This window comes from Nyctibius grandis, chromosome 4 (genome assembly GCF_013368605.1).
Source record: "Nyctibius grandis isolate bNycGra1 chromosome 4, bNycGra1.pri, whole genome shotgun sequence".
Taxonomy (NCBI): Eukaryota; Metazoa; Chordata; class Aves; order Nyctibiiformes; family Nyctibiidae; genus Nyctibius; species Nyctibius grandis.
The window spans coordinates 81920844-81940810 of NC_090661.1; the positions used below are offsets into that span (position 1 = coordinate 81920844).

Sequence of the window (19967 nt, forward strand, 5' to 3'; positions counted from 1 at the left end):
ACAGTAGACATGTAAAGGGTCAGAAAAAACCCCAAACTGAACTTGTGAAGCTCACTGTGAAGCAGTAAAATCCAAAAATAGCTCTCCAGATTAGTGGGAGCCACACAAAAATCCCGAAGTAAAAACAGAACAAAAAAAGTATTAGTTTCTCTGTTACAGCCTCTGAGATAGTTCTTCGCAGACACTAGAATTTGATATGTTTAGCACAGCTGCTAGCTTAAGAGGTGCAAAACTATACTTGCATTTTAATACAAAGAAAGAAAAACCATCATCAACAGAAGTGAATTTAGAATTCATCGGTTCCTCACGCCCAACTTAACTTGTCTCCTTCAGAAACAAAGAATTAGCAAGTAGCTCTCCTTCTGAAAGAGCATCTTTTGGACTGAAAATGCAAAATGGCACCAAATTTTCCCACCCTTAAATGTGGACATCACATTCTTACTGACCCCAAATCTTCTGAAAGACCCATTTATGCCATAACAGCAACAGCAGAATAAGCTACTCTGTGGGATAACCCACCAATGAGCCACTGTAAGTAACAGTTAAATGAAAATTGCTCCAATAACTTGAAAGCCTACACTTGAGCAATATTTATGTGATGAACAGGTAGTGGCCTGGGGCTCCAGAGAAGTCAGCTCCAGCTCCACGCAAACTCTACAGTAACATGTGAGTAAGCACACAGTCTGTGTGTGCCTGGCTCCCCTCTTACTCTTTGCTTTTTCTTTACGCCCCAAAGAATTAGTGATATAAATAGTTATATCATTAGTTCTCTGATGCACTGCATTTTTCTTAACGATTAGGTACAGGTCCCAAAACAACAGGGACCTGCCTGCAGTTTTGTGGTAGTCTAGTGAAAAAAATAACAACTCAAAACTAATAATTACGTTATTTCAGTATTAGTCCATGTTTGAAATGTCTCTCCCTCTTTTAGTTTTTTTACCAAAACAATGGAATATTTTTTTGTCGATTATGAGCCACCCAAGCCAAACAACAGTCTTGCATTATTTTATTGTAGTACAGACAACATAATCAATGTGACATGGCACCGTACCTGTCCCACCTGCAAATCAGAGGGCCTAAATCACCAGCTTCTACGTTGAAGTTATATTTGAACCTTATCAATGTATTAACAAGGTATTTTGTTGGATATTTCTTCCTCATTCTACAGCCTTCCTGTACAGCAGCAGGAATTTCAAAAATGTCAAGAGGAACCAAATTGTGTATACATACACACAGGAGTACAAGTCATGACATTACTATGTTTTAAGTTGGCTCAATATCTGGGCCTGAGCACTTTTTGATAGCAGCTCAGAAGTTAGGCAGGCAGCTTATACATGAGGAAAAGTCACCCCCTAACTGTTAGAAAAGGCATTTACATGCATTCCTAGGAGATCTTATTTCACAGCAAGGACCTGACTCCACACTGAGGCTAGCTGAGCACCACACCGCAGAAATCCCAAGACTGCAAGACCCAAAAACCTCATGAACAAAGTCAGCTGATGGTCAAGATGGGTGTTTTTCGCTCTGGCAACAAAGGTGTGATCAAGAGCTGTGCTGACAGATACCACTTCACACCAAACGCTCACTCAAGTCTACCTTTCACTTTTTTGCCAAAGACTCCAACTTTAATTGCTTGACCGCAGTCCCTTTAGTAAAGCACATTATACATAACGTGTGATCTGAGGAAACCTCCTCAGGAGCTTGTTCACTTTGTTTGAAGGTAAGTTTCCCCTGGGTGATAGGGTGTCCTCCTCATTTTGATTCTTGCGCTCCTTCTGAAAGAGAAAAAGAAAGCTCAGAATATTACCTCTGTTTATTTGCGCAGTTGACGCTCACCCCCAAGGACTACTGCTAATTGCACTGGGATGTTTCCTTCAGCAAAATTATGTTTCTTTAAGGAACACTTACAATAGCACTTGGCTCAATAATCACAAGGCTTTCAAAAAGCTGATGACCTTTAAATGATGTAATTAATGACTGACTGACATCTTGCAAAGATTATATTCTTCCATATTCTTAGTTAACAATATTATAAACTTACAGTAACAACACAGACTTTTTCTTTTTACTTTCTGTTATTCAATTTGATTCTTTGTAATCCACAAAATAAATTGTGGACAATTTTTCATTTATGCTGTCAAACAGCAACAGTAAATAACTATTTATTAAATGATGGCACTATTATTGAAATAAATGGAAATCTGAAATCAGTTTAAGGACATGTTTAGTACATATACTTATCTTAGTCTGCTTTTGAAACTGATTTGATTTCAAGTTTATCATATAGCTGGAAACCTCTAATTTCCAAACAATATGAAATTTATTTTTCAAGAAAATGTCTATCCTTCAAAGTCAGAAACAGCCCAAAAGAACTCCTAATTTTCAGAGAATCGAGAATAGCTGTAACTATCTCATGTATGCTGAAAATTCTGTTTGTTATGAGGATTACTGAAACCACTGGCTATTTCTCGACCACCTTGTCTTCCACCCTCACCCCTGCAAGCACAGAACTGTTTACAGATTTATGACAGACTGGAATTTGGGAATCCTAACTTACCACTCTCCCTCACTGTCTAGATAATGCAGGTATTGGATTGGTACCCAAGTCAGCTATTTCTTAATTTTATGAATCAGAGCAGTTGCAGAAACTTACCTACACTGTACGTCTCCCCAGTTACAATATAATCCACATCTCATACCATACAAATCACTGTTCTACTTAACAGCTCCAAATTGTATTCTCCCTCATTCAGAACTATCACAGAATATGAGGAATAGCAGTGACTGTCATTGCTTCATTAGTGCTGAAACTTTAGAGATTAAAAACTGGAAGAAATCAAAACAAATGACCTAAGTTAGGGTCAACTGACATCAACTGAGCTCTACTTCAAAAATTTGACAACACAAAAAGCCCTGAATGCTACTATTGTTTCATCCTTAGTTATAACATACCAAACATCCAGTCCCTTCCTACAGTCCTTTATTTTAATTCTAATTTAACTTACTTTTAACTTCTGCATTCAAAAAGGAAGAACTGCATGTTTGAGCTACATCATCCTGCATCTCTCCTACAGCCCAAATGGGTTACAACACCAATCAAATTGTTCAGAGAACGTTATTATTGTTGGCACACAAAAAATGATTGGGGTCTTCCTCCTTCCCTACTATTAGCCTTTAAGAACACAAGAGGCCTTAATTACTTCTGCCTTTGCCACACAGTCATAGAACATCCGGATCTCCTCGGCACAAGCTGCATCGTTGAAGTCATTCTGTTTCCAGCAGGCCATCATTACTGACATCTCCGTAATGCATGTCGCCTCTAGAAGGGAAAGACACAAACAAAAATCTCAGGTGTTTGGGATTTCACGTTAACAGCCTCTGCAGTGCATCACTGTCTAGAGAGAAGTTTAAGATGCGGTAGAGGCAGGTGAGAGAAAACAATAACACCGAAGTAAAGATCTCATCTTTGTTTTGTGTAGAGATGTTGCTAGCACAAAGATAAGCACCATTGCAACCAGCTAACATGATTGAATTCTTAAGGTAAATGCTATGTTGAGATGTAACAAAGTATTTCACATGCATGATTCACATACGGAACATCACAAGATGCAAATTTAGGGTTGCTGTATGAGAAAGTAATCTTTCCAAAAGAACCCGTGTGCTAATTCTACAGCACAAACCAGGCCCCTTTCCCCTCTGCTGCCCCGCTGAGCAAGAGGAGCTTCTGAGCGCCCACTCGACCCTTCCCTGACACCACCGTCACCCTTCCGAGGATAAAGCCGCCGGAGAGCGTTGCGATAGCTCCTGGGGACAACGCCGGAGGGCCCACCGGCGGCAGGTCTACCCCCCAGGGGCTGGGGCCCATCATCCCCGCCCCCGGCCGGAGACGGGGCGTTTAACGGCCAGGCGCCGGCAACTCACCTCCCGCCTGCTCCCTGCGGTTCGCTACCTTGTTGGCCAGCACCAGCGGCCGGGTCGGCCGGATAGCCGGGGGCCGCTTCTTCTGCCGCCACTGCCCGGAGACCCAGCGGGTGACCCAGGCCGGGTACACGGGCGCCGCCATCTTCGGTGCCACAGTCCGCGCGGCCACGGGCCCCGCCCACCGGCGGGCGCCTGCGCGGCCCGGCGCGTGCGGGAGGGCGGCGCCGCAGCGGCGTCCGTGCGGGTGCCCCCGGCGGTGCCGGGCGCGGCGGCGGCGTCCCACGGCACCCGGCGGGAGCCCGAGGGCGGCTGCCGGTAGGTAATGTTGTCATCCCACGAACCGGCAAATCGGTCCGTTCGTGATGGCAGCTCGTTTCTCCTCCACCGTCCTGTTCGCCAGGCAAAGGCCGTGAAAATGCAGTAACTCCTCACCGTTTCTGTGCTGCAGGGAACCACCCAGTATCAACTCGGGACGATTCGCATCCCAAAACTTTTCCTGCAGCAAACCTAACCAATGAAGGGGCACACACACTTCAGCCAGAGCAGAAGAAATCATGATTGTTTCAAATAATTCAAACGGATCTTAAGGAATTCTTTTGCAACTGTAGGGAAACTTTTCTTGGTGCTTGAAACTCAGCATCACTTCACTCTCAGCCCTTCCTCTCTCTCCATTACATATTAATAGCTGGATCTCCCCTGCCTTGTTTACTGATGTTCCTACCCTGTCTTCCAAGAAGATGCTGAAACTGCTCCTTCTGAAATGGTAGTGTTGTTCTCACTGCCTCGTACTCATGGAGAATCCCGTTGTTCCCAGAAGTTTCTCTCCTAGTGTAGGACTTAAGTCCCTCGGAGTCCTCAACTCACCTGGCTGATTCTGGAGCCCTTATGTCCCCAGCTGAAACAGACAAGTAATACAGAAGGCACAGTAACGTTTCAAGGGCTGGGGTGCAAAGATTTCTGCACACTATGAGGGACAAGGTACATGTAGAGAACAGAGGAGTTAAGACATTGGACTGGTGACCTAAAATACTCAGATGCTTGTGGTCACTAAGGGCTCCTTCAGGCACCACCAATTTCCCTTGTGCACTGTAGGACCTAGGAAGAATCAGTTTTCTTCCATAGGAACGTTGGAACAATTTTTTGCATAGCACGTTGCTTTGGATGAAAATAATATATTCAACCTCCTAGCTATGGACATTAAAAAAAAAAGCACTCCACTTGCCTCTGCCCAGTCATGGAAGTTAACAAGACATTGGAAATTTTGTTACCTTGATTTAAACATCACCAGACCTATACCAGAATATTCTCAGTATTATTACTAGAATTTACTGCATCAGTATCAATGCTAGAATTTACTACATCTGCAGATTTAATATATATTCTGGTATGTCTGATTCTATAATTATTTTTGTGTTATTGTTAAAATACTGTTTTCTTAAGAGTCCAATTTAAAGACTATGAGAAAACATTTTCAAGTAAAAAAGTATTTCTTTTGCTCGTCTTTAGAAGCAAATTTCCATCTCCTTAGGTCCAGATTCAAATAGTCAGTCTGGAAGTTCTGAAACACTTTGGTAACAGGGATGTCTCTCTACTTCCATTTTTTCTGTTGGGACAGGAAATGAGCTATTCTAGCTTGGCTACCGGTGGAGAAGCAGCAAGCTAACACCTTCAAATTACGCCAGAGGGCTTGCATCCTGTGACTCTAAACATTAGAAATCTTGCAAATTCAAGACAGGGAGATGACGTACTTTTCAGTTTTCCAGTTCATGTGAGGTTCAGCTACTCTTGTTTTTGCTTCTTCTAGTTACCCCTACTGATACCCCCCCTTTTCCCTGCTGCATTTGCCTGCTGCAGCTACTAACTAGACTTGCAGAAGAACAATAAAAATGAAAGATGCAAATACTAGGACATAAGAGAAGCTGAACTGCACTCCCTGTAAATCAACCTCCCTTTTTCCAAATTACATTAGCTAATGGTGGCAGCACCTTCAGGTACATTCACCTTCAAAAGCTGATGTCTCTTTTAAGTAATTCCAAGAAAAATGGGGGGGGGCCTGCTGAGAAAGAGAAAGGCAAGCTACACAAGGAGAATTCTAATAGCTTCCTGTCAGTTACTGCTGTCTGCATTAGAATTTCTTTTTTTTGGCATTCAGCCTGGGATTGGAGCATCAGCCTAAGAAATTCCTGAGCAGACAGAATAACGTACGTGATGGTGTCTGCACACACCATGCACAGATGTCTGAAGCAAGACACAAGCATTCATTTTAAGGGAGAATGTGGAACTACAGAAGAGGTGTGTTACTCAATAGCCATCTCTCTCTGTAGCCTGTATTTTGTATAGCTGATAGCACAGAGACACTAATGGATGGGACAGAAGTGCCGACTTTATAGGGACAGCCAGAAACCCAATTCCCTCAACACACTGATGAGTGAACCCCACAGATGTTTCATTGTGAATCCTGAATGTACAAAGAACATGTAAAATTCTAACTGCATTTACAACTACTTTACTTGATTCAACATAGTTAAAAGCTGAATTCTAACGTGCGTTTCAGCTAGTCAAAATCAAAATGAACCACAGAGATTAAACTATTAGTATTAGATTTGAAAAGAATCTATATCACAACTGGAATAAGGGCCAGTTATCACGCTACAGTAAATGCTATGCCACAATTAAATACAATGCTAACAATGCTGTAATAAAACACATCCTTAAAATGAGATTGTTGTCTTAAATCCCTCTTTAAGAGGTGAGAAATTACACCATGGATACTTCGCTTTCTGGAGTAACTATGTAAAACCTCCAGACACTGCCTAAAAAACAAGTAGGGGATGAGGCTAAGAAATCAGTTTTATTGGGAGAAATGAGCAGAGTTGATATCCATGTCTTTCTGAACTGCTTGGATCTAGCTTTCAGGTAAAATTCCAGTACATCCACCCAAGTTTATCCTGAATGCCCCAATTCTTCTCATACAACTTCATAATACCCTCACCTACCACAATTTATTCTCACCCTGACCTCCTTGAACTCCAGTTTAATTGGAGATGCCTTAAAAGTTAAGGCACTCCCACTTTAGTACTGAAACTAACTAGTTTGCTAAGATTCCAGTCAGTTCAGACTTACTCCTATCTGCTGAGCTATTGTGTTTGGACAGTGTTAGCACTCGATGCACTTACTAGCACAAATGCATTCATTAGCACAATGACAGCTGCAATTTCTTTTCTGATGTGTCACTCCCTGCCCCCACTCCAATGCTATCTCAACCAGATCAGCCACCCTGCATTATTCTGTCCACCTGACTAGTTCTGAGCTGCCATCCCTAATCCCTGACTCCCAGATCTACTCAAATCCAGCCCCTTTCCACTGCAAATTACCTGGTGCCTCCTTATTTGCTCAGAGATGCCACAAAGTATCATGATCTGCTCTGATCCATTCCAAGATCCCCAGAACCATCTCCAGCTGAGACACTTCAGCATTAGATGGGTCTTTCCTGCAGGAAAGAATATATATATAACAGCATACACAAATTAAGATGCCAGTCTTGTCAGAGCTCTGGAACAAATCCTGCAGTCCCATTCTTCTCCACCCTTTCTAATTCCTCTGCAGGGCCATGCATCTCTCACTGCCAGCTCTGAGACACTGAATCATAAGAGAAGTGCAGTTTGTTAAAGCCTGACACAGGCTTTGGCTCAGCCAGTCATATCACTAAAAGGATTTTGTCTCTGATTAATTTCAACCTGTCAGTAGAAGTCTCTGGGTAGAATGAAGGAACCTACCACCCCCTATGTTTCCGATTAATACAACTTCTCAGAAGGTGCCTGGAGATCCATCAACAATCTTAATTAAATCCAACCAAATGGATGACAGCTAATCATTAAGGGAGTGGCTCCCTCGGGACAATGGCTGAAGAGTGGGTATGCAAGGATGGTAAGGCAGATGGCTGGTTGTCTAACATAGCAAAGCCTGTTTAAACAGTGCTGTCCCTGATGGCTTTCTTTCAATTCAATTTATCCTGTTCCCAGTCCTTCACGAGTTATTTGTTCTTCCATGCCAGTTAAAACTATCCTCTGCCAAGATGCAAGAGGGGCATTTCTGCTGTGATTCTCCAGTTGCTGCAATTCTCCAGCTGCTGCACTTTGCAGACCATTTCCAGGGAATCTCATTATCCTTTCCCTCCAAACATACACATCACTGTTGCTGGCTCTCATTCTACTTACCATCACAGAGGATCCAGAGATCTTCAGTTTGAAAATTACTACAGTGACAGAAATAAGAAAAGGCAATTCTTTTTCAGTTCTAGAAACTACCAATGTTACATATCAAATCTATATTCTTCAGTGAGGTTATTTGCTTCCTAGAAATTGCAGTCCTTGCTAATGGACAGAAAACATAGACTACTACTTCAGTATATAAAATACCCAGCTTCTTACTGAAAAAAATAGGCAGCACCTGGTATCACAGTTTTGGCAGGAGAATGAGAACTTTAGCTTGTCCAATGCAATGAATTGGATTGCTAGATTTTTAACCTTCTGTCAGACATTTGTTTCTCCTCTCTTACCTCTCAAGAGGACATAAACTTACCCTAGCTCATCAAGTCAATTCTGAGACACAGCATCAATAGAATCTACTAGTGTTCCATATGAGCAGTAATGAGGAGACACCTATTTTTAGAACATGAGTGCTAGTGAATAAAGCTATCCTGACAGCTTTGAAAACCTCCCTCTAGTCACACAGTAGACAGGCAAATGCATGACAAGCAGTGAAGTGATTCACCCTAGCGAGTAGAAGCCTACCAAAATTCATGAAGGTAATCTTTTTATCATCCTCAATATTTGGTATCTTTGCTATAATTCCCAGTTAGTCTCAGTTGTGGTTTTTTATGAGCATGGGCACGGCACTGTAAGAACTTGATGAAGAAAGATGTTGTATACACTGTTCAGTCTGAGTATCATATAAGCCTTCCAGTAGTCACAACATGAGTGATACATTCAGCCACCATCTAGCTGGTTTGGATTTAAAGCAGTGAAGTGAGAAATCTAGTTAGCAGGCAAGAACAGAAATCAGAAACATTTTTCCAAAATATTAATAGTTGCTGCAGTGACCTTCCTCCTTGTCTGCATTCACATACTTGCATTAGTAGAAAGACAACTAGGATCATAAATTGAGTTCACTTTGGCTAAGACTGGCAGTAGTCTTTGGACATTATACAGCAATCCTTTCAAATGCATTATTATGTAAATTAATCTCAAACTCTTCAAGGGTATGAGACCCAGCTTCTCCTCCTGCCTCCTCCAAATAACAGGAGAGAGATGAAAGCAAAGCCCTGGTGGTAGAACCACTTTTAGTCAACATTTTGCAGTCCTTGCTATGCAGAGAAGTGGATGTTGTGAAGGTCAGTCAGCAGCCTGGAACACAACTGCAACCACAACTCTTTAGCCAGCTAGGGAGGATTCCCACCCCTCCTGCCCCTGAGGAGTTTGCCTGGCAGCTATACAAGTTATTCATAATATGCACTGGAAGAAATATTTCAGCCTTAATTCTTGCGCATCATGTACAGTAAGTGAAACACATTTAGTATATTAATATAGGCAACAGATACACCATTTATAAATTATGGTCATATTGTGACATACAGGACACAATAAAGCTAGTATGATCTGTTACTACAGAAAAAACTGCAGATACAAGAGAACGCAAGGCTTGGGTGAGCATCACAGCTGTGAAGAGTGGTAGCTGATATTCATTACCTTTTGAGAAGTTCACCACCTGTAAGACTGTAAAAAATAGCTAAACCTAGGAAGACACTAAGAACTCTTGAAGAGAAAGCTATTGAAACCGGCTTGTGACTCTTAACTACAAACTACAAGTTTTACTTTGAAAAACTCAGACAAAACCCACAGAATATCTGTGATAAAGTTACTTTCGTATCTGTGCTACTTTCATACCCGTGTTAAGAAGGGAGATGGCAATCAGAAATACTCATGCCTGGCAACAGTCATGAAGCTCAAAGCAACAGCCTTCTGTAGTACATACATATAGCAAAAACAAACAAAAAAAACCTCTGTAGGACTAACAAAAAACTTGTTGACTGGTGACTGTAATATACTGAGTACAGATAATAAATAGTGGTGAAAGAATACATGTTTGTGAACTAACAAATTAATGAATCAAGGTCCCAAGGAATAAGTTTTTATCTGGTTTGCTAGCTACTCTTAAGTTTGTACCACTATATCTTCAATCCTATTTTTAGTTGACAAACATGCTCGTTTTGCTGAGTGGGAAGGCAAAGTGAGGCTTTAGGATGTCACTAATCAAGAACTAAGCAGGTGCTATGATACACACGCTTATATTGGTACTTCCTCCTGTTATTCCTGCAAGGACAATACATTAAATGTGGCATGTCTAATTTTGGCACCAGCAGATAAATTATAACAAATACCTGGACTTAGTTATAAATCCCACACTTCTAGAAAATCTACTTAAATTACACGATATTTAGTCAGTAGTGACTTCTGAAAGGCAGGAGAAATTGAGAAATAAAACACCATTATACCATTACAGACATCACTGCAGTATGGCCACATCTGCCTGTACTTTTAAACCCGCGACACTAAGTAAATTAGTCTCCCTCCAATGCAAGATCAATTATTTCAAAAAGGTACCCAACATGGCACGGAATGGGGGACTTAATTTGTATCTGTAAGAAACACATGCTACGCAACAAGGAAGATCTATCCACATGTCATCACTTTTAGGAACTCCAGTCACAGACCAGGATCACATGATGTTAAGATTTCGTAGAGATGCAAAACCATCTCAGTGCACCTGATTCTGATCACCCACTTCAGCAGAGGAAGACTGCAAGGTTTGTATCCAAACTGCAGAGACAACTGGAAAGGCACCATTGTTAAAATGTATTTGTCTTTGCAGAAAGCTGCAGATACTAGAAAAAGAACAAATCAAAGGCCTCTGAATTGCTGGTATTAAGGAGATAACAAGAAGTCAAGATTATGGCTGGGATTTCAGCTTTAATGGAAACTTAAAAGAACCAAAGCATACTAATTTTACTCTAGTTCTGCACTATACCAGGTAATACACTTTCTGGTATGAAATAGTTTGTTGAAAGTTGTGAATTAAATAATTTAGTCTCCCATCCCATTGTATGCATCACCTGGTAAGTTAGCAACAGAGGAAAATTAGGCAGAGAGTAAGTGACCTGCCCATAGCTATTCAGTTATCCTGAAAAGTAGGAGTACTTGAGGCATATTATCTGGGGAGAAGAGACTTTATTGCTGTAATTTCATAAGGCACAATTGCTCTCCACAGACATTAGTCTTTTGTAATTCCTTCACTGGAAAAGCTTTTTTTTTAATAGCAGCTAGAAGTATACTTCAACGAGGAGAATAAGTGACTGATAAAATACTTATAAAAATTATTAATATTTTGGAGATTTAAAAAAATCCCTGAAATAACTAAGGGCATTTGAGCAAGAGTCTGAAGAGGTGTTCCTCTGAAGTCATGTAAGCCACAAGGAAACTATACCTAATGCAAAAGGAGAGTAAATTCCTTTTTTGCCCCACATGTTGACACCTGCAAGTCAGGAGTGGCTTCATGCCACAGAGCTGAAATTCAAATCAAAGCAGTTGCTAAGATCTCCACTGCTGGAATCCAATCATAACAGAAACTTACTCACTTCATGCACCAGAAAAAATGGTCTCGGTAAGAGTTTTTCTTCTATTTCAAGGCAAAGGTTTGGAGCGAGGTAAGAATTTGCCGTCTCAACTTTCAATGCAATTTTCAAATCAAGCTCTTACAAAGATGGGTCAGTGTTGCCTCGTCCTCTTAAGAAAAATCTCATGCATATAGTCCCAAAATCTTCCCTGATGCGACTCATTGCGATGAATCATAGCAGTGAGGGCCTCACCCTGATCAAGGCTTTGCCAATAATCCTGCAGCCACATCTCTTTCCAACTGAAACAAAAAAAGAGACACCACCATAAACCATTAAAAAACCAAATGAGTCTGCTGCTGTAATAGCACTGAAACCATTTTTTTCTTTCATGTAAGAGGAAAACAGGCTGAGAGACAGTCATGACAAAGTATGTTATTACTGTGCCATTGTGCTCCAAGTCATTTAAAGAAACTTGCTACAAAAATTCTCTACAGAAAGTATAAGTTCAGCATTAGCTTTACAACATTCTAGAAACACCAGCATGTGACTGTAGTGTTAACCAAAGAGACTAAATTATTAACTGTAGAGAATAAAAACTTCTATTAAATTAAAACTCAGCACAGAGTTCTTATATGATTTTAGGAGTAGCCCTCCATGGCCAGTATGCGTATAACAGCCTGAGAATCAATTTTTTTTCCAGATAAACCATTTAACAATTAAAGAACGACAGCTACTCATTACAAACTCAGGTTATACATGGCAGAGACAAAACGTCATTATATCCCTCAAGCCAGACTCTATTCTTTATTTCCAGACTACATGGTCGAGTATACACCTCTTTTTTTTCAATGCATACATTCTCAAACTTTTCACAGCACACACTACATCACTGCAACTTTCAGCAATTCCCTTCCCATTCAAGATCACGTGGACTACTTCTCTCATTTGTGTTATGTCAAGGTATGGCAATAATTTATTTATCTCTTCTCCATTATATCTGCTACCCAGCCACAGAAGCCCATCACAAATTTTGAAAAGGACCAAACATGATGCTCTTTTTAATCTGTCCGTATGAGTTACCCAATACTTGTTAACTTACGTACCGAGGTTTTTGCTGCTTCTCCCTCCCAATCACAGAAATAAGTACAGTGCCTTCTGCATTCACTCTATACACCATATATTAAATCAAGCATGGCTGCACTGCCCAAAAGCAGATCCCACCCACTATTCCAAGCAGACCAAAAGAAACGCACAACAGATCACAGTTGCTTTCTTGTGGAGCAGCATACAACTTGTATGCCAATGGGAATAGTTTTCTGTGGTCAACAGCATCATCTATGGTGGGGCATTTCTGCAGTGTACAACACAGAGACCTCAAAATAAACCTTTTAACATAGATTACAATTGTGAAGGATCATAGACAGAGGGAGGCTTATTTATTTCTGCCATTTAAAAAAGTCTGCCGAAAGGTTCCTCTGTAAAGTGCAGCACTTGGACATACTGGTGAGATCATGTTGCTTACCAGCTAAATTCATTAACCTTTGTTCAAGGACTGCCAACATGAGTTACTTGTCTTTTACAGCACTGAATAAGGGCACATGTTAGGAAAATGAGTATACTTGCAGTTAAGTACTAGGACACAAGACTAAGTGGCTGTAGGGAACAGAAAAAGAAAGAGTTTTTCCAGCTGAACTCTACAGAAAACAACACCAAAAGAATTCCAGTATCAAGTGAAGACTTTTGTCAAAAACATTAAATAAGAACACTTTGGTATTTTTCTTTTTACATTGCTGTTATTGTTGTTTAAGAAAATAATTTCACTCGGTTTCTGTAACTTGGAAAAAAATGGTACCCCAGGATGAATGGGACTGTACAAATATCCTGAAACGATCAACTACATATACCTGAAACGTTATTACCGTGAGATACAGATCTATCTTTAATCCTAGCTGATTATTGGATTCTATTGCAAGAGACACCTTACAGTGTACACGTGGCAAATCTGATACATTTTTAAGCTGTTTTTTCTCTTGTCATAAATAAACTGTGACATCGACATAAAATGGAACTGGCAAAACCATGATGGTTTCAAAATACTCCTTTGTCAAAGGCACACTGGCTTCTCTTTTGTTGTGCTACTACAGATGAAAAGTTCAGGTGACTGGAAAAGTATTGTCACTTAGTCTTCTTATAGTTATCTTCTCAAATGCCCCACTTTTGAAAAATGAATCCTTATCAATGAAACAAACCAAACATTTCTTCACACAAAGGTGGGAGTCCAAGAACAACTGGAGATTCCGATTCCTACTAACCAGACATTCTACTTACCAGTAGCACTGTAACTCACTGTTTTCTGTACAAAGCAGCCAAGAATTCATTAGATTATAGTGACTGACCCATAGCCTAACACATACAAATGGTTGTTCTACAGCCTTTCTTCTTAAGCTCACTTGGGTGTGAAGCCCGGAAGTCCAAATACAAGTGAGGCTGCAAGCATAAGGATTTAGGAATCACGTCTCCACACTTAGAGCTAAAAGACAGCAAGGTGACGGTATAATAACGTGCTCCAGCTACATATACCTACATAGAGAGAGATTCTGATGCAACAGTTCTGTCAATTCAGCACATTCGTCAACCCTAAAAACAAGTTACATCTGGGAATAAGGGTTACAGAGCATGCAGATGTGCAGGGTAACCTTACTGTAATTGAGTACTTGCTCTAAAAATATATAAACTCTAATTGCCTTTGTTGTTCTCTGAGTTCCAGAAGCCTCCAGAACTCAAAGTCACAGTGTATGTTTATAGTCAGACCTTGTACGTCGCATATAGTCTATCATTTGTAACCCCAGTAGGCCTGCGTTATTTTTCCACAGTAATGTTTTCTAAAGTAACAAAATACACAGTTGACTGGCTCAGCAGACAACAATCTAAATTGATAATACTGTTGACATAATATTACTGTCAAACTCTGACAAAATATGAGCATGTTTTAGCTAATGCTTTGGCAACAATTTTATGTTACTGTCACACCATTTACAATTCTAAGTAATCATGTTCCATTTCGGAGATAAAGATGGTGAAAGCTCAGATGCTTACGAGATAGAAACCACTGTAGATCACTGGAGATCCCCTTGGTCATGCCTCAGAAGGTACAGATACATACCTTTCTAAAGTAGATAGCACACAATGTAAAAGCTTCCGTGGTACAATTTTTCCAGACACATTTCATGTCTATAAACATGGGGAGAATAACACATTATGGTTCAATGAGACACAGAAACTTCCTGGGATGCAACTGTACCTTGGATTACGTCCCACCTGTTCCAAACTCCTTGCTGATGACCACCGCACAGAACGATGGAGTACCTGAGCTTGCAAGTAAGTGGCATAGGCAACCATGCTGTGCCTTCAGAGGTATTTCTCTGCTGCCACCTGCTGCTCAAGCAAAAGAAAAGCTATGAAAAAGTAGAGAACACTCTCTAGTAGGAGTAGGATGCTGCAGAGCATGCTACAAGGGAAAAAGCACATTTTGCGACTGAGAAAGGGTATGCATTACTATGAAAAAGGTCCAGTAAATCGATCAACGAACAGAAAGGAAAGGATTATGGGCCCCTTTTACTTACAAGCATAACTTTCAATTAGTCAATATGAGAATTAATTGTACTCTGAAAAATGCTTCTTAATGACAAACATCATGAGTTTTTTGAAACAGGCATTTCCTAAAGAACCTGAATGACCTCAGGTTTATTTTCCTCTTTTAATTTCAGTTGTCTGTTTTTGAAAGCATCCAAACATAGGACAAAGTAGTTTCCCCATACTTACAAAAATTCTCTATTTTTTTGTGGATGGATAATGTAATAAAAAATTTTTGAGAGCTTCATATCCACATGGAACTTACTTCTGGGTTAGCATACTAGAAAGGATGTATTCTACAGTTTCAACATACTGTTTCTTCTAATATTTTAACACTTTTAAGCATTCAATTCCTTAGTCTGGGAAATTATTAACAAAGCTGTAAACTGATATAAACTGGGATAACCTAATTGACAACTTCCCTCTGGACAGTGCATGATATCTTTTCAATATTTTCAAAAAGTCATTAATTTAATACTATAGTGAGATTGACATCAGAACATTGAAATCTTTGGTGATAGGTATGAACATAGGCAAGATCTGCTATGGCTGAGGGTTTATCTTTATGACAGCTGTCTGATGGCTTATAGAAAGCTAATTGCATGCACTTGAGTAATTGCCTAAAAAGACAGAAATTGTTGCAGGTAATGCAAAGTGACAAACCTGGGGGATCCAAACATGTTATACCAGTAATACACACTACAAAAAGTGCACACAGGGTTTATGAACTGCAAGAACCCTTCCTTCCAGCAACTGCAACTTCAAACACTGTCGACGGAAAGACTCAAGGTTTGGGAAGCCAAGCGCTGACTTGTTTTGTACCAACACATGTATAAATACGAAGTACACCGTGCAAGCAAAACTCTGTTCTGCCCGTCAAAAGTGGTTGCCTGAGGGTTGGTGTGGTTAGTTCCCTGCTGACAGACTTCAGAGCAGCTTGCACTAGAGATGGCTAACACTGGGCCATAGGCCTGGGAGATTCCAGCTACGCTGGCAATCCCTGTGTGCAAAGGGGACAAGGAACTACTCAATCTATTCTCCATCCTATGTGGTCCCTCTCCTAAATAAATGGGATGGCGTCCTTCAGCACAAGCCAGAATTCTCTCACACAAAATGACAAAAAGTCTTGTAAAGTATTCTGGGTGAGCCCAACTTCTGCTCTGAATTCAACAGGAGTTAAGCAGGCCTGCACTGAACACTGTGGCAACGCAGTACTTTTAGTGTGGTATAGAGCTTCTTTCACCCAAGGGCTACCAAGTGCTTTACCATCACTACTGAAAAACATCCCGCCTACAAACAAACAAAGAGGCTAAGATAGACAAAGGATAATCACATTGCCCAAGGTCACAGAGCATTTTAACAGAATATTATGGGTGTCTCACGCTCCTCATTCAACCACTAACCAATAGCACCATCCAAGCCTCTTTTTCAGCCTCAGTGTTATGCAATATCAGCAGAACTACCACATCACCCACAAGACATAATATAAAGTGTAACTGGAGATGTATTAAGAGATGCTTTAAGTACAAAGCATTATTAAAAGTTACAGCTATTATTATTTGAAGCTTTTTTTCCCTTCAAACAGCATAGTATTGCTACTTTACCTGTCTCCTCCAGAGAGGTCTTCAACACTTCCAAACCCAGGGGTTGGCATAGGACATCCCATGTGCTTGAACTGAGCTATGTGAGGTCTGGGAGCTGGAATTTTCCCACGAGACTTTTTGTGTTCCTGCTCCTCTTTGACCCGGGTGTTCTCCCTGTCACAGACGAAACACTCGAAGCCATTCAGGTAATTGGGCAGAGTCATGTCATTCACACCCCACTCCCGCCTCGCCAAGGTCTCTACCAAGAACTGGTTTGTGATTCCACCAAGGTTTTTATACTCTAGATACTTCATATATTCCTCTCCATTCTTGTCCAGGAAATCAAGATACTTTGCTAGCTCTTGGGGGCTGTCAAAGTCATCTATAAGAATGATGGAGAGGTTGTTTGGCATCCAGTCCCGCACAGCTGGGGAGCCTCGGTATACTGGGACAGCACCCAAGTGCATTGGACGCCACAGCTTCTCTGTCATGTAGTCATTACATATGGCATTCTCCAAGGCCAGATGAAACTTGTATCTGGCGATAAAAGTCATAAATTCAGAATCTTCTGTAGTGGCTGTAGAAGTGTCTCTCAGTCGCTCACTGGGAAGCTCACGGTTATGCAGGCATTTCCCATAGGAGTCAACCTAAAATAACAATCCACATCTTTACAAAGTGATTTGTTTGCCCGGAGCTTGTCTTCAGAACTTGTAGTTCTTCATAAAATTCCTAACTTTGATCAGTTCCTAGCTACCTTAAGTTTAGCTTCACTTTCACTCCAAGTTCTTTCCCTTGTGAATATTTCTAGAGTCCCAGTTCTAACAGCTTTCAAGGAAACCGAGTGCTCAGTTTCAAAAGCAGCGTAAACTACACTACAGATTGAGTGGTGGGTGGGAGTATGCTAACAGGAAGACATCACCCAAAAATGTATTTATTACCAGATAAATCAGAAACTGAGAGGTAAGGAAGAGCATTCAACTCTATGTTAATTTAGAAGTCATATTTCTACTTAACGGAGACCCAGTACTTCTCCAAAGAGTTATTACACACAGTTGCTGCCAGTCTCAGCAGGCTAACAAAAATTTTCAATTTGTTAGACTGAGAAAAATTGATGCAGGGAGCTAAAAGAATACTGTCTAAAAATTGAAGACAACACACTTGATCTGGAATCTGCTTCATACTTTAACAATACATAGTCATATTTTAGAAATTATTTTGTCTTTGCTTTACTACTGAGTACATTATGAATTTGCACAATAAATTAATTGCTGCCAACAGAAACAGCAGCAACTAGAAAAAAGATGTTCCAGATAAAGACTAAAAACATACTTTTTTTTTCCTAATCTACTATCCTTCAGAATTTTTAAGGAAAAAAAAAAAGCACTAAACTTTTTTTCTGCATGAAAGAAACATTATTTCAGCTTATGAAGCTACTCTCCATCACCTGTGCCTCAGCAGTACAAACCACCACAGGAATAACATGGTCCTACCACAATGCAGATCAGGAGCAGATTCTGAAGATACAGCAACCTGTCTTTTTATTGCACGCCCATACTTTCAATAGGAGCAAGGCTTGTTAAATAGATAGTCTTCCTGTACACTAACTTAAAGGTCCAGAGATTTCAGCAACTTCTAGCACTTGGTCCACAAGACTAAGCTTATTCACACTTAGCCCAGCTTGACTGATCCCGAGCCTGGCCAGCTCCACAACTAACAGCTACCATCAGGCCTACCTACTGGCATGCGGTGCAGTCTAGACCACGCTTTGGGAAGGAATACAACTAGTTTTTCTGTCCAGCTTGTAGTCGGCATGCATCCCGTTATGATTCGTGTCTCGGCTAAAAACAAGGACAAACAAACCCCATTAAAAAGAGGAGCTGGAAGGGGGCAGCCAGGCAGGCCCAGCTCCTACAGCAACACCGCGCCACTGCCTCCCTGCGCACCCCACCTACCTGGATGTATTTCATGAGCTCCCGCACGTAGCGGTCCCTGTCTGAGGGGACATCGCAGTGGGACTGCATGTACAGCACCGGGGCATAGCCCTTCCGCCGCCACGCGTCCTTCTCGGCCAGGGGCACCGCCGGGCCCCGCAGGTACCCCACGCCGGGCAGCCACTGTAGCGTGAGGGGGTAGTCGGACTCCCGGCGGAAGGTGGCCGTGTAGTTGAAGAGCTGGATGCCGGGCGGGTGGGAAAGGAGGTAGTTGTTCATGGGGGACTCCTCGTGGAAAAGCGCCCACGTCTGGTGGGACAGGCGGGGCAGCGGCGCCTCGTAGGCCCTGAAGTCGGTGCCGTAGAAGATGAGGGCCTTGGTGCGGCGGTGCCGGGCCACCCGCCGGCTCCGGGTGACGAGGCAGGAGCCGCGCGGGCAGTCGATCCGCTCCGTGTCGCCGGGGAAGTGGGGGAAGAGGCTCCCGCTCCACCACAGCAGGATAGGCAGCGCCCTATTGCTCCGCGTGTCGTTGTTGCCGGGGCCGCGGTACGACGCGGCGGCCGACGAAGGCCGCGCCCGGCGGGACGGCAGCCTGCGCCCACCCCTCCGCCCCGCACGGCTCCTCGGCGCCCGCCAGCCCGGCCTCCTCCTCCTCCGCCGGCGGCCCGCCCGGCGCCGCCGCCTCCGGCCCCTCCGCGGCCAGAGCGGTTCCCGCACCCCAGGCCAGCGCCAGCGTCACCCAGAGGCAAGGGGGCCCCCGCCGCGGTACGCGGCCCGGCCTGCCCCCACCCATGCCCGCCGCCCTGGGCCAGCCCCGCCGGCTCGACCCAGGAAGCGGCTGCAAGGGCCCCGCCCTCGGGCGGCGTTCCGGTACCGGGGGCGCACGGCCGGGGTGGGGGGACCGCCTTTCTCCCGCTCCTCTCACTTCCTGTCCTCAAGGGCAATTAACAGCGGCTGGCAGGGGCAGCGACACGTAACGTAGGTCTGGTAAGACAACAGCAGCGCTTCAGTCTTTGTGCAGTCTTACTTCAAGGCGATGTAAATCCTCTGCCTGTATCGCACCTGCATCCGGCTGTGAGGACACCTGCATCAGCAGCACCTACAGCTGACAGGGGAAAACCCCATAGCACGCTGAAAGCAAATACAGCTGCAGCGAGGTGGTTCCTGCAGGCATGTAGAGGGTGCAAGAAAGTACACCGAGATTAGCTCCTGCTGAAAACCATGAAG

General features: G+C 42.5%; 2 protein-coding genes across 2 annotated transcripts; both read right to left on the reverse strand.

Annotated features, from left to right (window-relative positions):
• Positions 1-989: 989 nt before the first annotated feature.
• On the reverse strand, positions 990-4098 carry CHCHD1 (coiled-coil-helix-coiled-coil-helix domain containing 1). The gene is made up of 3 exons (XM_068399113.1): positions 3922-4098; positions 3201-3319; positions 990-1775 (listed from the first exon to the last, which is right to left on the reverse strand). Exons 1-3 carry the CDS (start codon positions 4061-4063, stop codon positions 1662-1664), a joined length of 375 nt encoding a protein of 124 aa, XP_068255214.1. The 5' UTR covers positions 4064-4098; the 3' UTR covers positions 990-1661.
• A 7089-nt stretch (positions 4099-11187) lies between these two features.
• On the reverse strand, positions 11188-19572 carry FUT11 (fucosyltransferase 11). The gene is given in 4 exon segments (XM_068398704.1): positions 11188-11892; positions 16831-17456; positions 18762-19301; positions 19303-19572. Coding segments are annotated over 4 exon segments (1545 nt in total). The 5' UTR covers positions 19534-19572; the 3' UTR covers positions 11188-11744.
• Between the last annotated feature and the right edge of the window lie 395 nt (positions 19573-19967).